General features: G+C 35.9%; 1 protein-coding gene across 1 annotated transcript in view; it reads right to left on the bottom strand.

The window, feature by feature from the left end:
* The window catches only part of LOC150088179 (solute carrier family 35 member E2B-like), a 90,559-nt gene that overhangs the window by 24,938 nt on the left and 46,688 nt on the right, over positions 1 to 18,933 (bottom strand). The window contains exon 5 of the mRNA XM_090370059.1: positions 2,921 to 3,124. Coding sequence (XP_090226185.1) covers positions 2,921 to 3,124 — 204 coding nt within the window. The remainder of the gene's footprint in view (positions 1 to 2,920; positions 3,125 to 18,933) is intronic.

The following is an 18,933-nucleotide window of genomic DNA, read 5'->3' as shown; positions in this document are numbered from 1 at the left end:
TTTGCATTATAAAAGTCAAAAACACGACTGTTAATACCACACTAGACAGTATTATGAGGGGTATTTGAAAATAAAATAAACAATATTAAGTTATGTTTTATATAATACAATTTTCATTTATATATTATATAATCCAAATATATTATTTTTTTAAAGAATTTAAAAGTCACATGCATATACACCAAAACCAATAATTCATCTGATAAGAGCTGTATAATAATGAAATTATTATACAGCTCTTATTCTGGAAAGAACCATCTGAAAAGAAAATCCATGAGGATACAATGGAGACATTACATGATAAGGTCCATCATATAGTATCGTCAATAACTGTAGTACTAAATTCAAGGGAATTGCAGTCACCAATGATGAACCCAGGGCTGGACAACTAGTCAACTACAGAAAACAATGATTCTGTTCATGACCTGATTTTGAAAGAGCATTGGACTGTAGTACAATACATAGTAAAGACACTAAACATATCCTGTGAATGAGTGTCATATTGTCCATAGAGAACTGAGCTGAGTATGAAAAAAATTTCATGCAAAACATGTACAGAAAAATTTTAATGCAGATGAATGAAGAGGGAAAGGGCAAATTATGAAAAGAATTTTCCCAATTCACACTAGTAATTGATGACAAAATTAATTTGGATTCAGTGCTATGATTCAAAGACAAAACAACAGTACACTGAGTAGCATTATAAAAGATCTCCCCGTAAGAAATTTCAAAGGGTTCCATAAAGTTATCCAAGTGGTGGTATTAGTTGGTGGGAAAAAGAAAGGATGATATTCATTCATTATCTTCAAAAGGCTAAATCCATTACAAATGAATGCTATTCTTTCTTGGTACTCAAATTTCAAAGAGACTAAACATTGCAGGGAAAAAAAAAAAAAAAACTCCAATGAGGATGCTCTTCCTACTTGACAATGTTTCCATTTACAACGTTGACAGGAGAGGCAACGATTTAGGTTATGAATGGTCATACCCACCCTATTCTCCAGGTATGGTTTAAGATTACACTTCGGGACAACTAATAATGCTATTCACACAGTGCAGGGGCAGTCAGAGGTGGGACCAACAGTAATATCTATGTAAGCAGACAAGAAAAAATGAGGGAACATTGATCAAATGTGTAGCCAGTGGCATAATTATGCCAATGCTGTGCATTGGGGCCCATGACCAAAAGGGGGGCCATGCCCTCTTGCCTGAAACAGAAAAAAAATTGAGTAAAAATGTAAGTTTTTTAGTTATGTTTATGATAAAATTTACTACGTTTACAAACAATTTTTTTTCACATGAAGCGTGGTTATTGTTAGCTAGCTGCACAGCACAAAAGAAACTGCAGTGAATAGAGGTGAAATGGTATTAGGATAGCTGCTGCTTTCAGGGCAATTTTTAAGGATTTTTCATTTTTGCCAAAACAGATATTTTCAGGGGGCCCACACTAAACTTTGCATTGGGATCCACTTTTTATAGTTACGACACTGTGTGTAGCCCCTGGGCGGCTAAATAAAACTTATGGACTGCTTCATTCTTTCAATGGTAGGCTAGAAACTTCAAATACCCTTTACATGGCTTTTAGTTCATTTTGTTCAGAAAAATAAATGTTTCATCAATATCAAATATAAAAATTTTATGAAAAACACAGGGCCTGCACAAAAAAAGCAGAAGCTTTAACTAAATTTATTTCTTAATATATTACCAATACAATACTGGATGTCTAAGCGAAACAAGCACAGTTTTATATAGTTTTTGTTATGTAAAAATATTTAATAAAAGCTCCTCAGACGTGAACAACCCTTTGTACACAAAGAGAAAATTCTCCACTACTCAAGATGTTTTCAATTTCTTTGAGGACAGATTTAATTTCCTATTAACTTTATATCTCACAGCAAGTAATATTAAGGATTAAGTTATGACAAATATCATGGACATGAGGTGGCTATCATATTTTCTAAATAGGCAATTCAAAAAAGAATGTTACCAAAATTCTTGGGTATGAAATTTAATACCATACTTGGATGAAAACATGCACCACTCTTGAAAAATTGATTCCTCCAACTTTCTCAATCTTTGAAAAATAGGTATATAGTCAATATGAAGAAGTTGTAAATGAAGAGCAGTAATTACAATTTCATGAGAAAGACTGATACATTGGCCTTTTGTTGAAACAACCCACACTATGCATTCTGCACAATAAGGGGGTATTTCTTCAATTTTACAAGGATTTTTCAGACCCAGATCCTCAAGTTTATTTAGCATAGATGTTATAGCAAAAATGAATCTCAACTGATAACCATACTTGATCAATGACAGTATTCTGCCAAAGGAATTGTAAAATTTAGAGTAGAAATTAACTTTTTGTTTATTATTATCTGAGTCTGAAATATCTGAATTTTGTAAAGGTGTAGTTGCATGTTCTTTCAGATTATGAAACAAACCGAGATTAGTTTTACCCAAGTAACAGCAAAAGCAAAATTTCCTATGTTCCACATCCAGCATTACATGAATTAGACACTAATATTATCCAACCAACTCCGCCTTTTTTGTTGTCTTTTACATCATCTGTTAATTCAAATTTCTTTACTAACTTGATTATTGATGATCTTTACGATTATGATGGTATCAAATTCCTTTATAATCATTATGAAGGATCCCATAGTTTCAAATTTTGTATTAAAATTGCACCATGCTGGTAAATGCTGTTTGTTTAATAACATATTTTAATGATTAACACACATTTCTGTATACTAAGACATTTTTTTTATGGTGATGATTATTTTATTTCTGCAATGATGTCAGTTCTACTGTTATGACTGATACTTATGGAGATGTGCATTTAAAACTCTTGCATCTTTTAGTGAAGACCCTGTGCTATAAAGGCATCATTTAATGGGAAATAATTATCATAGCTTACCTATGAGTAACTGGAGATATATAACCCAATAAACTATACTCTGTAATACTTTGGCAGTGGAATGAAATACCATTTAGAATAAGTACTAATGTCATTTTTTTGTCTAGTGTAGTTAAAAACTGGGGAATGTTGATCATCAGCAACAAAGCTGGTATCTGTACAAAGATAGATGCAATGCTACTATAAAACTGCAGTTCTGGTGGGCTACAAAGAGAAAAACAGAATAGTCACATCTCCAATGTTTTGTTCATAAAACTTATCCTCAAATAGTTTAGAGAACATTGCTTCAGCTCACTCAAGTTTTACACTGTGTGCTTATCCAAAACTTTGCACAAGAAATGAAAGTATTTTTCTAAATGGCTTTTATTTTTCATACTATGAGGCTAATAGTATCTGAATCAGCCTGGCTTGTTTTTAATTGTAAAGCTGATAGGTATTCACAACAGTGCTTTCTACCACAATTAAAAACAGGCCAAACTGATGCAGAATCAGTTTCCTACATCTTAATATACTGCATCCAACAATACAATATTGGGCATAATGCACATTGGCCAAATATGCATAAAAAAAAGTTATCCCCCCCACACAAAGGCAGATACAAAAAACCTGTGGCTGTTCTCGAAATTAGTTGCTTAATTATATAATTAAGCAACTAATTTAATAAAAAAATAAAAATTAATGTTACTGCACTAATTGTAATTTTTGTTACTTAAGTAAATACTAGCAGTACCCATTGTGAAAATTTCGCAATTGGCAGCAGAGTTTTTCTCTAGTTGTCATAAAGAAATGTAGTCCGTGTTTTTGTCATGAGCAGGTAAGCCAGTATGCATCGAATAGCAAATAGCTGTACCCATTACGAAAATTTCGCAATTGGTAGCACAGTTCTTATTGCCTGATATTTTCCCGAAAATTTTTCGATAATTCATTGCCATCTCTATAAAATACTACTGAAAAGAACTGAACATTAAAAAGTATGTACACTAAAAACTCACCTTTCACTTTAAAACTCAGTCAAACTTTCATTATTAGTGTTTTGTCTCTTTTGTTTTCTTGCAGATGCAGCTGCTGTACAGTACCTCTTCAGTATCCAGCAAATATGTAGTGCAATCAATTACGAAAATTTCGCAATTGGTAGCAGAGTTTTTGTTTAGTTATCCTAAAGAAATGTAGTGCATGTTTTTGTCATCAGCAAGTAAGCCAGTACACATCGAATCCTGTATCTGTGGAAACTTATAAATTTTCTTCGATTTCACCATTTCAGACAGATCCTGAATACATTTGCAGAAACACGAAAAGGTGTGTACATTCTTTGCTCAATATGTTCAACACAACACGTCTTCCTGACTGTGATATAAATTATTATTATTACTCACCCTAAAAAACAAATAAACTCAAAGCTGATGACTTCGAAACGTTTTAAACGTATTAAACATAACAAATGGCAATGAGTGTATAAGCTCAAGTGCACAATGCGAACTGTTTGTAGAGCCACTGCGCGCAGGTGTTCAGAGTGTGCCCCACACACAGGCAGCTCATCAAAGGGGCAGCATTTGGGTTCGATTAGTTGAATATTATAAAAAAAAAAAAAAAAAAAAGCCTATATTATCATTTTTTTTTTTTTTTTCACAGAAAGGCTCAAATTCTGTAACGGCACCCCTCGTGTTATGCTACGTGATGAAAAAAGGTTGTGTGACGGACATGAACTGAGAAAAACAGTTGTAATTAGAAGGAAAAAAAACAAAAAACTCGCTTATTAGAGGGGTCATGTTTTTAATCAACTTTCATTTTTTAGTGAAAAAAAGGTTATGTTTTTTTTTCTGTGAAATAACACTAATAAAAATGGATACTTCTTTTACCAATGAAAACAAGAGAAATTAAATATATTTTTCTGCTGAGTGAATTTTTCTTAATAATTCTTCACAAGAATTAGCAAAATTGCACTTAACTTGTAGTTACTTTCAGCATTTCTATGTCAGTTGTGTTTTTGTTGATGTTCACAACTTATTTACTACCGAAAAAACTCTTTCTGTTGTACCATTGGTTTTCCCGGCTTTGCCATGGTTATATCCAGGATTTTCCTGCATAATCCGGGACATCTAGTCACTTTAGTCTAGTCATGTGCAAAGTCAATGTCCAGCATGGGCATATATTTATAGTTTACACTACTAAAGGTAAGTAATATTTATTATATTGTTTAAAGATTTTGCACATTCCTCAAAATATTAGTGCATTTACTTTTACAGAATAAATAAATAAGTATTTACCAGGGACAAAAAAAAAAAAAAAAATTCATTAAATTCCAATTTGTATGTCCCCTAAAAGAATCCACTGTCGTTTTCCTGAACTGAAATTAAATAACTGTTAAAACTAGTTCTAATATTTATTTTTCACAATACATAACAAAAATATAAATAAAAGTTCTATTATTACCCTAACTTAAAATTAGGTTTACATTCTGCACAATAGATAAATATGTTACCATTAATTAGCATACAGTATTTATTTAATCACCTTCTAGTAGTTCTCATTTATGTTTGTTCTCTGCAAACTTGGAACAAATCTAAAAAAACATACTTGCATCATTGGTAAATTGTAAATGTATCCAAAAAAAAATTATTTATATATAAAATTATTATGTTATATATTTTATGTTTTATTTAAAACAATACAACCTTGTACGTTTCTATCCCTGGAGTAAAAATAATACATTGTCCACAGAATTTATTTATTTCATTTTGTTCTTATGTAAAAACTTCGTTATTTTGTGTTCATTTTTCTTGAGTTTTTAGTCTGGTATTTGCTGGTAAATATTTTGGCACTGATTTTTGTTACAACATATGATTTAAATAAATGTTGATTATTATTATATTATAATTAATTAAAAATAAATTTGTAATAATTAAATTTTACACTAAATATTTAAAGTAATTATTTATTATATATTAATATTATTATATTTTAATTACTGAATTCCAGAAGTCAGACAAAGTAAATGATAAGGAAAAAAAAAAAAAAAAAAAACTTTTTCCGGAGCCCAATATAGAAAAAAAAATGTAGAACTGGTTATTATCATATTATGTAATCTTCTTTATATGCCGAAAATTTATTTTGTAACCTATTTATATTTTTTCTGATTTTATGATGTATTTAAAAATACTTTGAACTGGTTGTACTGTGATTAGAATAATAAATATATAATAAAATTTTTAATTATTTTTGTAACCCCTTTCTAGTAGAGGGTAGTCTTATGAAAGACTGTGTACAGGCGGCTGACACCCACACGGCAGTTCTGGCTATTTATTTATCAGTCAATGTTAAACAAACAGTGCAATGGAATACTAATGAGTACTTCTTTCTTTTAAGGTAGGCAATTTCGCAATTTGCAGCAGAGTTTTATTATTATTATTATTTTTTTTGGAACAAAGGACATGATTGTGCAAATTGTTAATCATTTAAATAGTGCAAATTGCTAATCAAAAAAAATATCTTATCAACTTAGACAACTGTTTAACATCTTCCTGTGGCTCCGTCTATGAAATGAATGTTGAACTTTTCTTGTTTGTACTACAAAACTGGCCCATTCCGTAAAAAAAAACTATTCGGAATTTTTAAATTTTAACAACTTTGTGCACACCTAAGAAGAAATAGCTTCAATTTGAGATCACTTCTAGCCCAATCGGTTAAGCTTATCGTTCACACTGACTTTTGAAAGAAAATGCCTTCCGTATTAAATATAAAGATGACTGCTAACAAGTGATTGATTATTCTTTCAATTAACCTATATTTGCATTCCTCTGTACCATTTGCATTCCCCTGTTTCAACAAATTAACTATTATCAATACAATAATGTTCAGTTATAAATTGGTTCACTATAAAATTTACTTTTTCTTTCCAATGTACTACAAATCAATATCTTACAATTATAAATGCTTCATTTAATTACTGAATTCCAAAAGTACTACAGTTTATGCAGAGGTATTTTGTTGGATTTAAAAAAAAAAAAAAGAGAAAAATTTGCCATTTCTTTTTCACAGCATCTGCTATATCCATTAATGGTTTGAAAGTCTGAAAATGCTTGTAAAAGTTCATTTCCAAATTTCAAAGGTGTTTTTACAGCTAACATTTCCTTTGGGTTTTAAGATTTACATGAACGTGAAAAATGCTGAGTAACTTCAAGTTCTAACACTTCTAGTTCTTTGCATGCTGTAAGTGTTTCTCCAGCTCATTTTGGTGCTTCAGTAAATGCTTTAATTTTTTATTTTTCTGCTTTATATTTCAGTTCAGCTTCTTTTTCATATTGTTTCTTCTTTATCCTTCTTCCATCCTTGAAAGTTAAGTTTGAGTATATATCTACTTTTTTTTTTTACTTCTTTTACCATTACCTGGTTTTCCTTATTCTTCCCCAGATTTTAAAATATTATATATATGCTATATTTTAAACACTGCAATACTATCAATACTTTAAAATATTTTGTTTTACTTTTCTTTATAGTTTTATTTAAAGAACAGTCAATCCAATGCATAGTGATGGGACTACTCGCCACTCAACTACTGATAAGAAAATTCCACTGGTTTTGTTTTTATTAGTATTTGTATATGCATTTTTGACTTTTTCAGCAGCTCTCTGCAGTAACAAAACACTATTTTATTATTATTATTATTAGCCATATGGTACAAGGAAGCCTGAGGCACCAGCCAAAAAAAAAAAAAAATTCACGAGTTACCCTGAGAGAGAGAGAGAGAGAGAGAGAGAGAGAGAGAGAGAGAGAGAGAGAGAGACTGTTTCTGCAGGGATGGGATACACTTAAATAGAAAGGGTGCAAGAATATCTGCTGATGCCATCAAGGAAGTATTAGGTGTGTCGGAAAACTGCGAGCCTGGGTGGCACACAGACTAATAGATTAACATTAGCCATAGGCAGAGGTGAAAGTGATTCTCACACTGCTTCTATTAGAATATGCAGAAGCCTGGAAAGCAACATGTCAGGAATTTCAAGACCTACTGGGATCGTATGGAACAACCAAATACACGGGGTGTTAGGGTTACTAAGAGTGGCTTAGTCAGATAGTCTGGAGAGAATATTATTAGAAGAAGTTTCTAGATCCCTTATATTAATTAGTTTAGTAGTTTTTTTCAGTTTTCCAGTGTATTTCAAACCAATATGGTCGATACGACAATCGCTGTATTAGCACCAACATAAATTTTTTGACTGCTCAGAAATTGGAAATTACAAGTTATTTTGTGATAAAAAACAATTGTAGAGATATTTTAAATGACAGGGAGCTTGAATATAACAAAAAATTCGACTTAACTTTGATATTTAAGAGACTTTTCTTTGTTTCCGACGAAAGAAAGAAATAAAATTCCATCCACCCTTGCAATCAGAAAACGCCAATATCTTGTGTAAGTGAAAATAACAAATCAAATTACTCCTTACAACTTCAGGAACAACAATATCATATTAATATGCCACATAAAGAGCAAAATTATGCCAAAAAAAACCTGAATTTACCGATAGAGACAGAGGTTTCACGACCTCCCTTAGATCGAGTTCTCAGGGAGAGATTGCCAAATGATAAAAATATGGAAGACCTCGAAAGTTGTTCCCCTGGGCCCCTTAGCACAAAGAAGGGAAGAAAGGCAAAAAGCCAAACAGACACTAAGGACAACAAAGACAAAGAAAATGCAGAGCCAGACCTGTAAAAAAGAGAAGAAATGAAACAGGACATGTTAAATGAAATAACAGATCCTATAAAACAGGTGAAAAAAGTAAAATTATATGTGGAGGAATTTTTGCACAGGATCACATCTGCCATAAGACTGTAGAAATATTGGTCTATGTTAGAACAAAGAATCATTGAACTCAACACAGAGAATAGTTTTAAAAGCAAAAGTGGAAACAGTAACTGAAAAGGTAACCTACTGAAAAGGTAAACAGTAACCTAGACAGACAACTGACAAAACAAAGCAAAAGCCTAAGAATAAGGAAACAAATACAGTTATTTTAAAAGCTAAACCTGATTCAACTCTCAAATCTAATGAGGCAGTAAAAGACACTGTCGTGACCAAACTGAGACCTCACTTAAAACAAATCAGAGTTAACAATATGTGCAAAATCAAAAATAATAGTGTCCTAATAGAAGTTACAAATAGAGGATTTGAAAAAACTGAAAGCCACCCAGAAGTGACTAAATTAGGATTGCAATCTGAAAAACTTAAGGGAGAAATCCCAATGTAATAATCTTCAACATAGTGGAGTTTACCCCTGAAAGGAAGCTTATAACCAACTTATACTATAAAAATTTTAGAGACATCATGACAATCGATGAATTTGCTAGTGAATTTACATTAAAGAGAGGTAAAGAGCAGGAAGAATGGACAACTTAATAATAGCAGAAATTTCTCCGAGAATTTGGAACACATTAAAAGGACAACAGAGGATCTATGCTGGCTGAACTAGCCATAGATTCAGGGAGCACTTCCCCGTTCAAAAGTGCTGTAATTTTTTTTTTTTTTTAATGTAAACCCCAAACACGAGAGGTATTAGAACCTATAGTACTTAGTCGTGCTTGGGTTGGAGGTTGACAAGATGAAAAAAGATATTTGTTACATTGGACTTGAACTTCTGTATACTAATTTTCAGGAAATACATATGGAGGTTGTTTCAAAAAAAAAAAAAAAAAAAAAAAAAAAGGCAGTTAAAAGAATAAACAAGGAAGATGAAAATTTGGTTCTATGAGTTTGAAGTTGGATAGTAAATGGATGTTAGCTAGTGGTGGCACGTGTTCGGACTGTTTTGAAAGAGAGAGAGTGAGAATTATAGAAGCCAATTCAGAAGAACAGTGCCCATGGAAATATCTGTAGAAGAGGCATACAGCAGAAACAGTACGTCCATGAGACAGCAAGTGGAGAGAGAGAGAGACTCAGTTAGACATGAGTCATTAATTAACCTAACTGCCCTCTTCTGAATGGAATCAAGAAGCCTGAGAGAGATTTTGGGGGTACCACCCCAGATGTGGGAACAATATTCCATGGTAGGGCGGATTTATGATTTGTACAGAGTGAATAGCTGTTTGGAAGAAAAGAAACGCAGAGAGCGAAAGAAAAAACCATGATTTTTAGATGAAGAGGAAGCAATATTTGTAATGTGCTTGTACCAAGAGAGATTAGAAGTCACGGTAATCCCCAAAAGAGATATATCATTTTGCCTGGAAATCGTAGTGTCACCGTTACTGTTATTGTTGTTTGGCTTTTAGGAGCATTAGAAACTAAGGCCATATCGCTCCGGGATATGTGGTGGTCATTCCCTGACATTTCCGCATCCTCCGTATTTGGTGGTGAGGGGCTCGAACCCCGATCTAATCAAGAAGCGTGTGCTATGCACTTCTGCTGCTCCTTCCCACCTGGCTACAGAGGCACTTCGGAGTGTCACCAAAGATAAGCATAGGAGCAGAAAAATCCTTTTTGCGAGATATAAGACAAGACTGAATTTAGAAGGATTGAAATCAACTAAGTTGTCTTTGCCCCACTGGAGAATTACCTGAAGATTGGCATTTAAGGAATTGGTAGCAGATTTTCGAGAAGGTGAAGCTGATTGAGCAGGGCAAGGTTTATCAAAATAGAAAGTGGAATGCAATGTGCTATCATCGGCAAAACTATGGATAGGATTTCCAGTCAATGGAAGAAGGTCATTAATATACAAGAGGAAAAGAGTGGGAGAAAGAACTGAACCTACGGGGACACTGGCATTAGTGGAGAAGTTAGAAGACAGAGAGCCATCTACCATCACCCTCAGTGAGCGATCGGAGAGAAAACTGCATAACCAATTACAAAAAACAGTTGGCAAACCACAAGATGGAAGCTTGTTTAGAAGACCTTTATGCCAAACACGATCAAAAGCCTTTGAGATGTCAAGGGCAACTGCTTGTGTTTCACTGAACATTTCCATTGAATTTGTCCATAAATGGGTAACATAAGCCAGAATATCACCAGTGGATCGACACTGATGGAATCCATAATGGCGATCACTGATCAGACTGAAGGTTTCTAGAAAGTTTAAGAGTTGGCGGTTAACTGAATTCACAGTTACTTTAGAAAGAGTAGAGGTAATTGCAATGGGATGATAATTGGATGGGAGGGATTTGTCACGCTTTTTAGGAACTGGCTGGATATGAGCAAATTTCCAAGCAGAAGGAAAAACACCTTTGGAATAAGAAAGTGAAAAAAGGCAGCAAAGAACAGGAGTAAGTTCAGGAGCCCAGGTTTTTGAGAACAAGTGGAGAAATACCATCAGGACGTGGAGCTTTCTTAGCATCAAGATTCGTCAAAATCCTTCTGACATCCTTTTGACGGAAGACCACAGGTGGCATTGAATGGAGCATGTTGGGAATGGTGGGAGGTGTTTTACCAAGATCATTAATACATGAGCTGGAAGGAAAATGGGATGCTAGCAGGTCAGCTTTATCCTTGGCTGAAGTGACAACAGAACCATCTGGTTAGGACAGAGGTGGGAGCAGAGATGGGCAAAAGTTGCGGCCAATAGCTTTGGCAAGAGACCAGAATGCTTGGTTATCATTGGGGCAAGAAGCAAGTTTTCTACCTTAGCCTGTTTAAACTCTAGTTTGGACTGATTAATAACTACTTTAGAATTGTTGCGAGCTTTGGTGTAAGCAGAAAATGAAACTGAATAAGTAGAAACAAGCCAATTACAATACACAATGTTTTTCTCTTGAACAGCCTTAGCACATTTATTGGAAAACCAAGGTTTAGATAAAGAACGAGATTTTAAAGTGGAGTGTGGGATAAAGGATTCCGTTCCAGCAAGAATAATTTCACTGACACGATCTGAGAAAATGTTGAAATCAGAAGTTTTGAAACAGTAATCCGACCAAAAAAAAGAAATCTTGCAGGTCATCCCAGTTTGCATTCTTGTAATGCCAAACAACACGAGGTTGGGAATAGCCATGAGATAAAGGCTCCATTGGAGAAGAGACAATCACAAAGTTGTGATCTGAGGTGCCTAAAGGACCTCTCACTTCGACCGTGTACTTAGTAGGGTTCTTTGCAAGAAATAGATCAAGTGTGCTGGCTGTATGGTTAGGATTGTCCGGTATTCTTGTAAGTAAATTAGTAATTGCAAAAGCCTCAGCATCTCGACCAGCTGGATCGGTGTGACTAGAAAACGGAAGTCAGCTGGAGTTGCAAACATTAAAATCACCAAGGAAAATTACCTCACTGTTAGGAAAGTTGGACTGGAGAAATTCAAGTTGCAAAGAGAGGAAGTCAAAGAGCTCCATGTGATTAGTGGAGTTGGAAGAACGATAGAGACAACAGATGAATTTGACACAATGAGGTAGAGAGATTTTAAGCCAGAGAAGATTGAAGAGAGCAGATTCCAAATTACCAAGTCTCTGACAGGGAATATCGGAATGGACATATGCACGAGTACCACCTTTGAGGCGAAAGGAATCATACAGTGAATAATTTGGGCAATTGAGATGAGCAGTAGCTGAATCAACCGATAACTAAGATTCTGTCAGAAAAAGTACATGTGGTTTGGCAGACTGCAAGTGGAAATGGACATCGTTGATATTAGAATTTGGACCACGTATATTTATAAAATGAATTAGGAAGTGTTTGGGAGGAGGTTTAGATCTTTTCGCAAATAAGCTTACTCTATTAGTTTGACAATTCATGGTGTATTCAATAGTAAGAAAAAGTGGGTGGGTCATGCTGTATGAAGTAATGAAATTTTTGGATATGGCGTACATTTGGTAAGAATATACCCAGATCCTTGACATAGCATGGCCTCGACAATGCCTCCCGCATACACGCTACTCGGACTCCCTCCAGTCACTATCTGGCAGAGCAGAAATAGCAAGATTATACACTAGCTGATCCGGAAGCCTACTAGAGAGTTACCAATAGGTTCGGTCGTCCGGTGTACTAACTATCAGCCGGCCTGCGAACACCGTTTTAGAGCTGTACCCTCGAAACGTAAGGAAGATTGGATCTCGCCACAATGTTCATCATAACCTCAAAAGTCAATCATACTGCATGATGGAAGAGATGGGGAAGGGTTGACCGGAACTTAGCTCTGAAGACTAAACATGGGTTCCACCACTTCAAGCCTCCAATAAGCAAAGTGGTGGTATTGCACCGGTTGATGAGATTCATCTACCACCTAGTACTGCCTGTTAACATAGAGGGGCGCCTCACCTCAACCCCTGCTTATGTTGGTTCACACCTGGGTGGTCACCCACCATGTACTTGTGCATGGAGGTTATACCCAGGATTACTAACAGTCCCACCATTGTGAAGGTGCAAGCAGAGGATTTGGCTGTCACAGACCGTCCGGACTTCACCGAAATTGGGTCACCCGACTTGAGTGTCACCCGAATATCAGTTCCATCAGCGCTTTAGACTCCCAGGTAGCAAGTACAGCTTGTCTGGCATATCTGAGAGAATGTCTGTGACACCTCAAGGACCCTAATAAGTATGGTCATATGAATTGCTATAAGTATGGTCATACTCCAGGGACTGCAGTCAGAAAACTGTTGGAACATACTGACCCAATGTTCCAGAAGTTCACACAAACAGTTAGTCAAAAAACGGTTAGTTATGGGTGAGTAATCGTTTGGAATCTGTGGGTTCTTTCAAGCTTTGGGAAAGGTTAAAATAATTGCTTTATGCTAGGAGTCAGGAAATTTCCTTTCAATAAATATTCAGTTGAATAACACAAGTTAATCATTTAAATCATAAGAAGCACTGCGGGATGCTGAAATATGTGCAAATGTTTTCCCAGTGCATCAACAATTTCAGATGATAAATATGAAGGATATGGACATCTTTTTTTTTTTACTTTATTTGAGATAACCTTAGAAAAATTCTTTACGTGAAATCGTCATTTCAGTCTGTGTTAAAATGGAATGTCTCTCTGTAACCAACTGAGTATATGAGGTGTGGCAATTGGTTGACTGGGTTACAGATGACATAAGACAACTCCAAAAATTCCTCAGACTTTGATGTCTGACATGGCAAGCTTGAGCACGTTTAAATGCTAAAAGATTTTCAGTATTGGGGTGGCATCATATATAGCCCCATGCTCTGTTTTTGCTCTCATAGGTGCTGTGCAATCTAAGGTCCATCATGGTTTCGGGAAAGAGAGATGTTTGTGGAACTGTACACATCACCGAATAGATTTGTGTTATGTGCTTCTGTGATACTTTTTGTGATATGTGCTTCTGCATTGTTTATTGCAACCAGACTGATTGCGAGTGGATAAAAATGTGCCAGATGCCTTTGGAATTCCAGTCATTTTTGTGCAATCTTCCACCTTGGTGTCCCAATGAGAAAGCAATGATTCTCATTAACCAAAGTGGAAATCACTGAGATCACCCCCAAAAAGGTTTGCTGCTATTTCTCGTATAAATGATGGGAGGTGGTAAGGGAAACAAATAGACAAATCAATGGCAGAAAAACACATGTTGGCTGATGGAAGTATGTGCTGCACCTACATTTAAAATGGAGAGGTCATCATGGTTCAACATAAGGTCATATGATCACACCTGTTAATAATGACAAAACTCAGAGGAAGATTAATGTTCTCTGACAAAAAGACAAATAAATATACATCACATGTCACTTTTTTAAACTAGATTATTATATCTTATCAAAAGCAGCCTGAATGTGAAAACAGCTTTTGCTGAGTCTGAAGTTACCTGCCAGCATAGAATCTGTGTGGTGTGAGTTAGTTGGAAGCAAAGGAACAATGAGAATAGGAGTAACCAACAGACCAGAAGATTCTGAAGAATATAATTTATAATGGGCTATTTTAACTTCCCAGATATAGACTGGAACACGTGGGTTGGTCACTCATACACTAGCAACACTTTTTGGATTTACTCGATGACTGTTTTCTGCAACAGCAAGTTTGAGAGGCAACCAGAGGGAGTAATACTCTTGATCTGATTATAAGCAGTGATTATTCATGAATTAAGAATCTGCAGATAAAGGAACCGCTAGGTGGCAGTGATCACAGGGTACTGATGTGGGATTTACTCAAAGATGTAACTACCATCAGCGGTAAAGGGAAGGGTTTTTGCTTTCGTAAAGGTGAGTACAGTGGTCTAAAACAGTTTTTAAATTCTATACAATGGAACCAACTGATGATGTTTCCAACGGCAAATTCTAAATGGGATGCATTCAAGGAATTAATCTTTTAAGCTACTAGGCTTTTCATACCAACTAAGAAATACTGTTCAAGGTTTAGGCCTAAATGGATGTCAGATAAACTAACGAGACTCATGGCAGAGAAGGAAAATGCATGGAGACAAATTATCAGGAGACACAAATGCCTATGGTAGATATAAGATAGTCTGTAATCAAGTTGCAAAGGCAGATTACAAGACATCTTTGGCAAATGATGCAAAGAAAAACAGTAAAGACTTCTTTACTTATGTAAATTCTATAAGGAAGGAGATGAATCAGATTGGTCCGCTAGATATCGATGGTGTGACTGTCAATGATTCTGATCTGGTAGTTGACAAACTGAATGAGTATTTGGCATCTACATTCACACATGAGGAATTATTAAGGGAGGAGAATGCCAGAAGTTTATCAAACTGTAACAGGGAGCTAAAGGATTTCATAATAATTGAGAACAAACTGCAGGAGAAATTGTTGAAGTTAAACATAAGAAAGGCACCTGTGGTGAATGAGATCTATCCAGTAATATTAAAAAGGTAGCAAAGGAAGTAAGCAGGCCCTTAGTCATGATTATGATTATGAGGGCATCCTTGGACTTAGTGGAGGTCCCCATGGACTGGAGATGTGCAAATGCATCCCCAATTCACAAAGGGGGAAATCGAAAGGTGACATGGGTAATTGCAGATTTGTTTGTTTAACTAACAGGTCTGTAAGAAGCACTGCAGGATCATCTAGACAAGACTGCAGTTATAGTTCAGACACAGCATGGGTTTGTTAAGGAGTTAAGGGAACATGACAGGGAAAAACTTTTTTAAACTAGATTATTATTATTTGTACCAGCATGTTAGAGAATGTACAAGGGGTGAGAATATTCTTGACCTCGTCATTATTAACAAATCAGATGACATTACACGGCTTAAAGTACAGGAACCATTGTCAGGAAGTTATTGTTATTTGGTTTTTAGGAGCATTAGCAACTAAGGCCATATTGCTCCGGAGATATGCGGTGGTCATTCCCTGACCTTTCCGCATCCTCCGTATTTGGTGGTCACGGGCTTGAATCCCGGTCTAATCAAGAAGCGTGTGCTATGCACTGCCGCTCCTGCCCACCTGGTTACGGAGGTGCCTATTGTCAGGAAGTGATCATGCAATTGTCGAATGGAAGGTGAAACATGATGTTGCAGTACTTAAAAGTAAAGGCACAGGTTTTAACTTCAGAAGAGGGGACTTTGATGGTTTAAGGTGCTATATAGCATCTATGAAATGGGCGGATTGCTGAGGTTTTTCTTTTTTTTTTTTTTTTTGATTTGGTAGTTGTTGGCGCATCGGCTTCTGTGGCCATATTGCACCTCCCAAGGTTTTTGCAGTACTTTGATCCAAGCCCGAGGCGGGAATCGAACCCGCGACCTTTGGGTTGCCGGGTACTTTACCAGCCGACCGGGCTAGCCCGGTCGGCCGGATTGCTGAGGGATGGCAAATATATTTGAATTGTGCAATACTTTTAAAGCAAAAATCACAGAAGCTATGAATGAATACGTCCCTTTAAGAAAATATTGCTGGATTGGTTTAGTTTGGTTTTGGTTTTTCATGGCACATAAGCCACTAAGGCTATACTGTGCTAAGTCCAGTATTGTAGGAGGAGGATGCTGAAATTGATGACTGCAGAGCTGGCTAGTGAAATAGAATAGAAAAAGATAGCATGGGACAGTTACAGAGCGATGAAAAGTACTGAAGCCTACAACAGGTACAAGTCGATCTGCAATAGTACCACAAATAAGGTTAGGGAGGCCAGGGCTGTGTGCGAAAAAAACCATTGGCTTAGAGAGCAAAGAATGGGGCCAAGATATTTTTCATGTATGCAAATACAAAGAAAAATTAAGCTACTGAGATCGGACCCTTGGGTACTGGATGTGGGAATGTCTTGGATAACCCAGCTGATGTTGCAGATGAACTGAATAAGTACTTTGCATCAGTCTTTAATGATGAAATACTCTATGCTGAGAACAGGCTGTGCAAGTGAGGCTGAGCTATGTGAAATTACTGATGTCATAATTACAGACAATTGATTATTAGAAAAACTTTTGAGCTTTAAGGCAAGTAAGGCTCCCTGAGTTGATGGCATATACCTGGTAGTTTTGAGGGAGAGTGCAAAGGAGTGCTTTTAACCATTGAGGTTAATTATGAGGGCATCATTGGACTCAGGAGAAATGCCAATGTATCACCAATACATAAAAGCAGTTCTAAGAGTGAAGTTAGAAACTACAGACCGGTTAGTCTGATTTTAGTGGTAGGAAAAATCTCAGAGGCAATGATTAATAGTGCAATCCAGGGACATTTAAATAGCTATCACATTCTGAAGGACACACCACATGGCTTTAAGGGAAAATCATCTTTAACTAACTTAGTAGGCTATTTTGACACCATTACTCATGAGCTGGATTTAGGGAACAATTTCCACATGGTTTATTTGGATTTTAGCATGCATTTGACTTGGTCCCCTCATGAGAGGTGACTGTATAAGCTTGAATAGGTTGGGATTACTGGTAAGATTCTAAGATGGATTGCTGGGTGGCTGCTGCAAAGAAGATAGAGGGTTGTGATTAATGGATATTCTTCAGATTAGTGTTACATTAAGAGTGGGGTCCCTCAAGGATCAGCTCTTGGACCGCTGTTGTTTCTCACTTTCATAAATGACATCAACGAAGGGACAGAAGGTGTGATGTCAAAATTTGCAGAAGACAAAGATTGGCAGAGCCATTAATGATCAGTGCCAAGCAGCATTCCCTAAGGATGACTTGAACAGACTTCAGAGATGATCAGAGAAGTGGCTGCTATGTTTTGATGTTGCTAAATGCAAGGTTAAAGGAAAATCATGTTTTACACTTGGGGAATAGCAACCTCCAAATAAATTATGCACTTGGTGGGGTTAAAATAAAAACAGTTGGGAGATGAAAGGGATCTGGGCATTACAATTTTGGCAAATATAAGTTTTCTGAACAGTATAAACAGGCATCCAGGAAAGCCCATGGTGTCCTATCGATGATTTATCAAATGTTATCCTGTAGAGATAGGGAGGTCATAATCCCACTGTATAAATTTATTGTAAGACCACTTTTTGAATACTGTGTTCAAGTATGGAGACCTTATCTGAAAAAAGACTGTGCTTTTTTCAAGGACAGGCAACTCGAATGGTGAGATTGGCAGAAGGATGACTGTATTAGGAGAGACTCAGATGAGGGCTACAGAGCTTGGCAACCTGGCACCTCAGAGGTGACCTGATTGAGGTTTATAAGACTCTGAGAGGGATTAGAAAAATGAATGAAAGTGGAATTGTCACTGTTATCAAGAATTCCAGAACCCATTCCAGAATTCCAGGGCCCATTAAAATTCAAATTAGAGGTTGCAGTTTAGATTATATTGTGGGAAGTTTTCTTTTAGCCAGCGAGTCATTGGTTGTTGGAACAAGTTGTCCTTGCAGGTAGTTGAGGCTGACAGTTTGAATAAATTCAAAGGTCAACTGTACGAGGAGGGAAGCATAAAATTTGTATTTTGTTATCTTCCTAGGTTTTTATTTATTTATATATATATATATATATATTTTTGCCAGTGCAGCAGAAGTCTGTGGCTTCCTTGCACTAAATGGTGAATACAGGAATGCCCTGACTTACGTAAGGGTTGCATTCTGTGGAACGCTATGTAAGTCGGAATTTTCCCCATGCTTGTGCAGCACTCGCTGAATTGATTGAATCGAAAAATAAATGTTCAACGAATATATGAATAAAATTATTTATTGTATTTATTCAAT

Source organism: Mastigoproctus giganteus, chromosome 3 (assembly GCF_048544385.1).
Source record: "Mastigoproctus giganteus isolate SK-2022 chromosome 3, ASM4854438v1, whole genome shotgun sequence".
Lineage (NCBI taxonomy): Eukaryota > Metazoa > Arthropoda > Arachnida > Uropygi > Thelyphonidae > Mastigoproctus > Mastigoproctus giganteus.
Note: the sequence above shows the minus strand (reverse complement) of the source record. Positions and strands in the feature narration are given on the sequence as shown.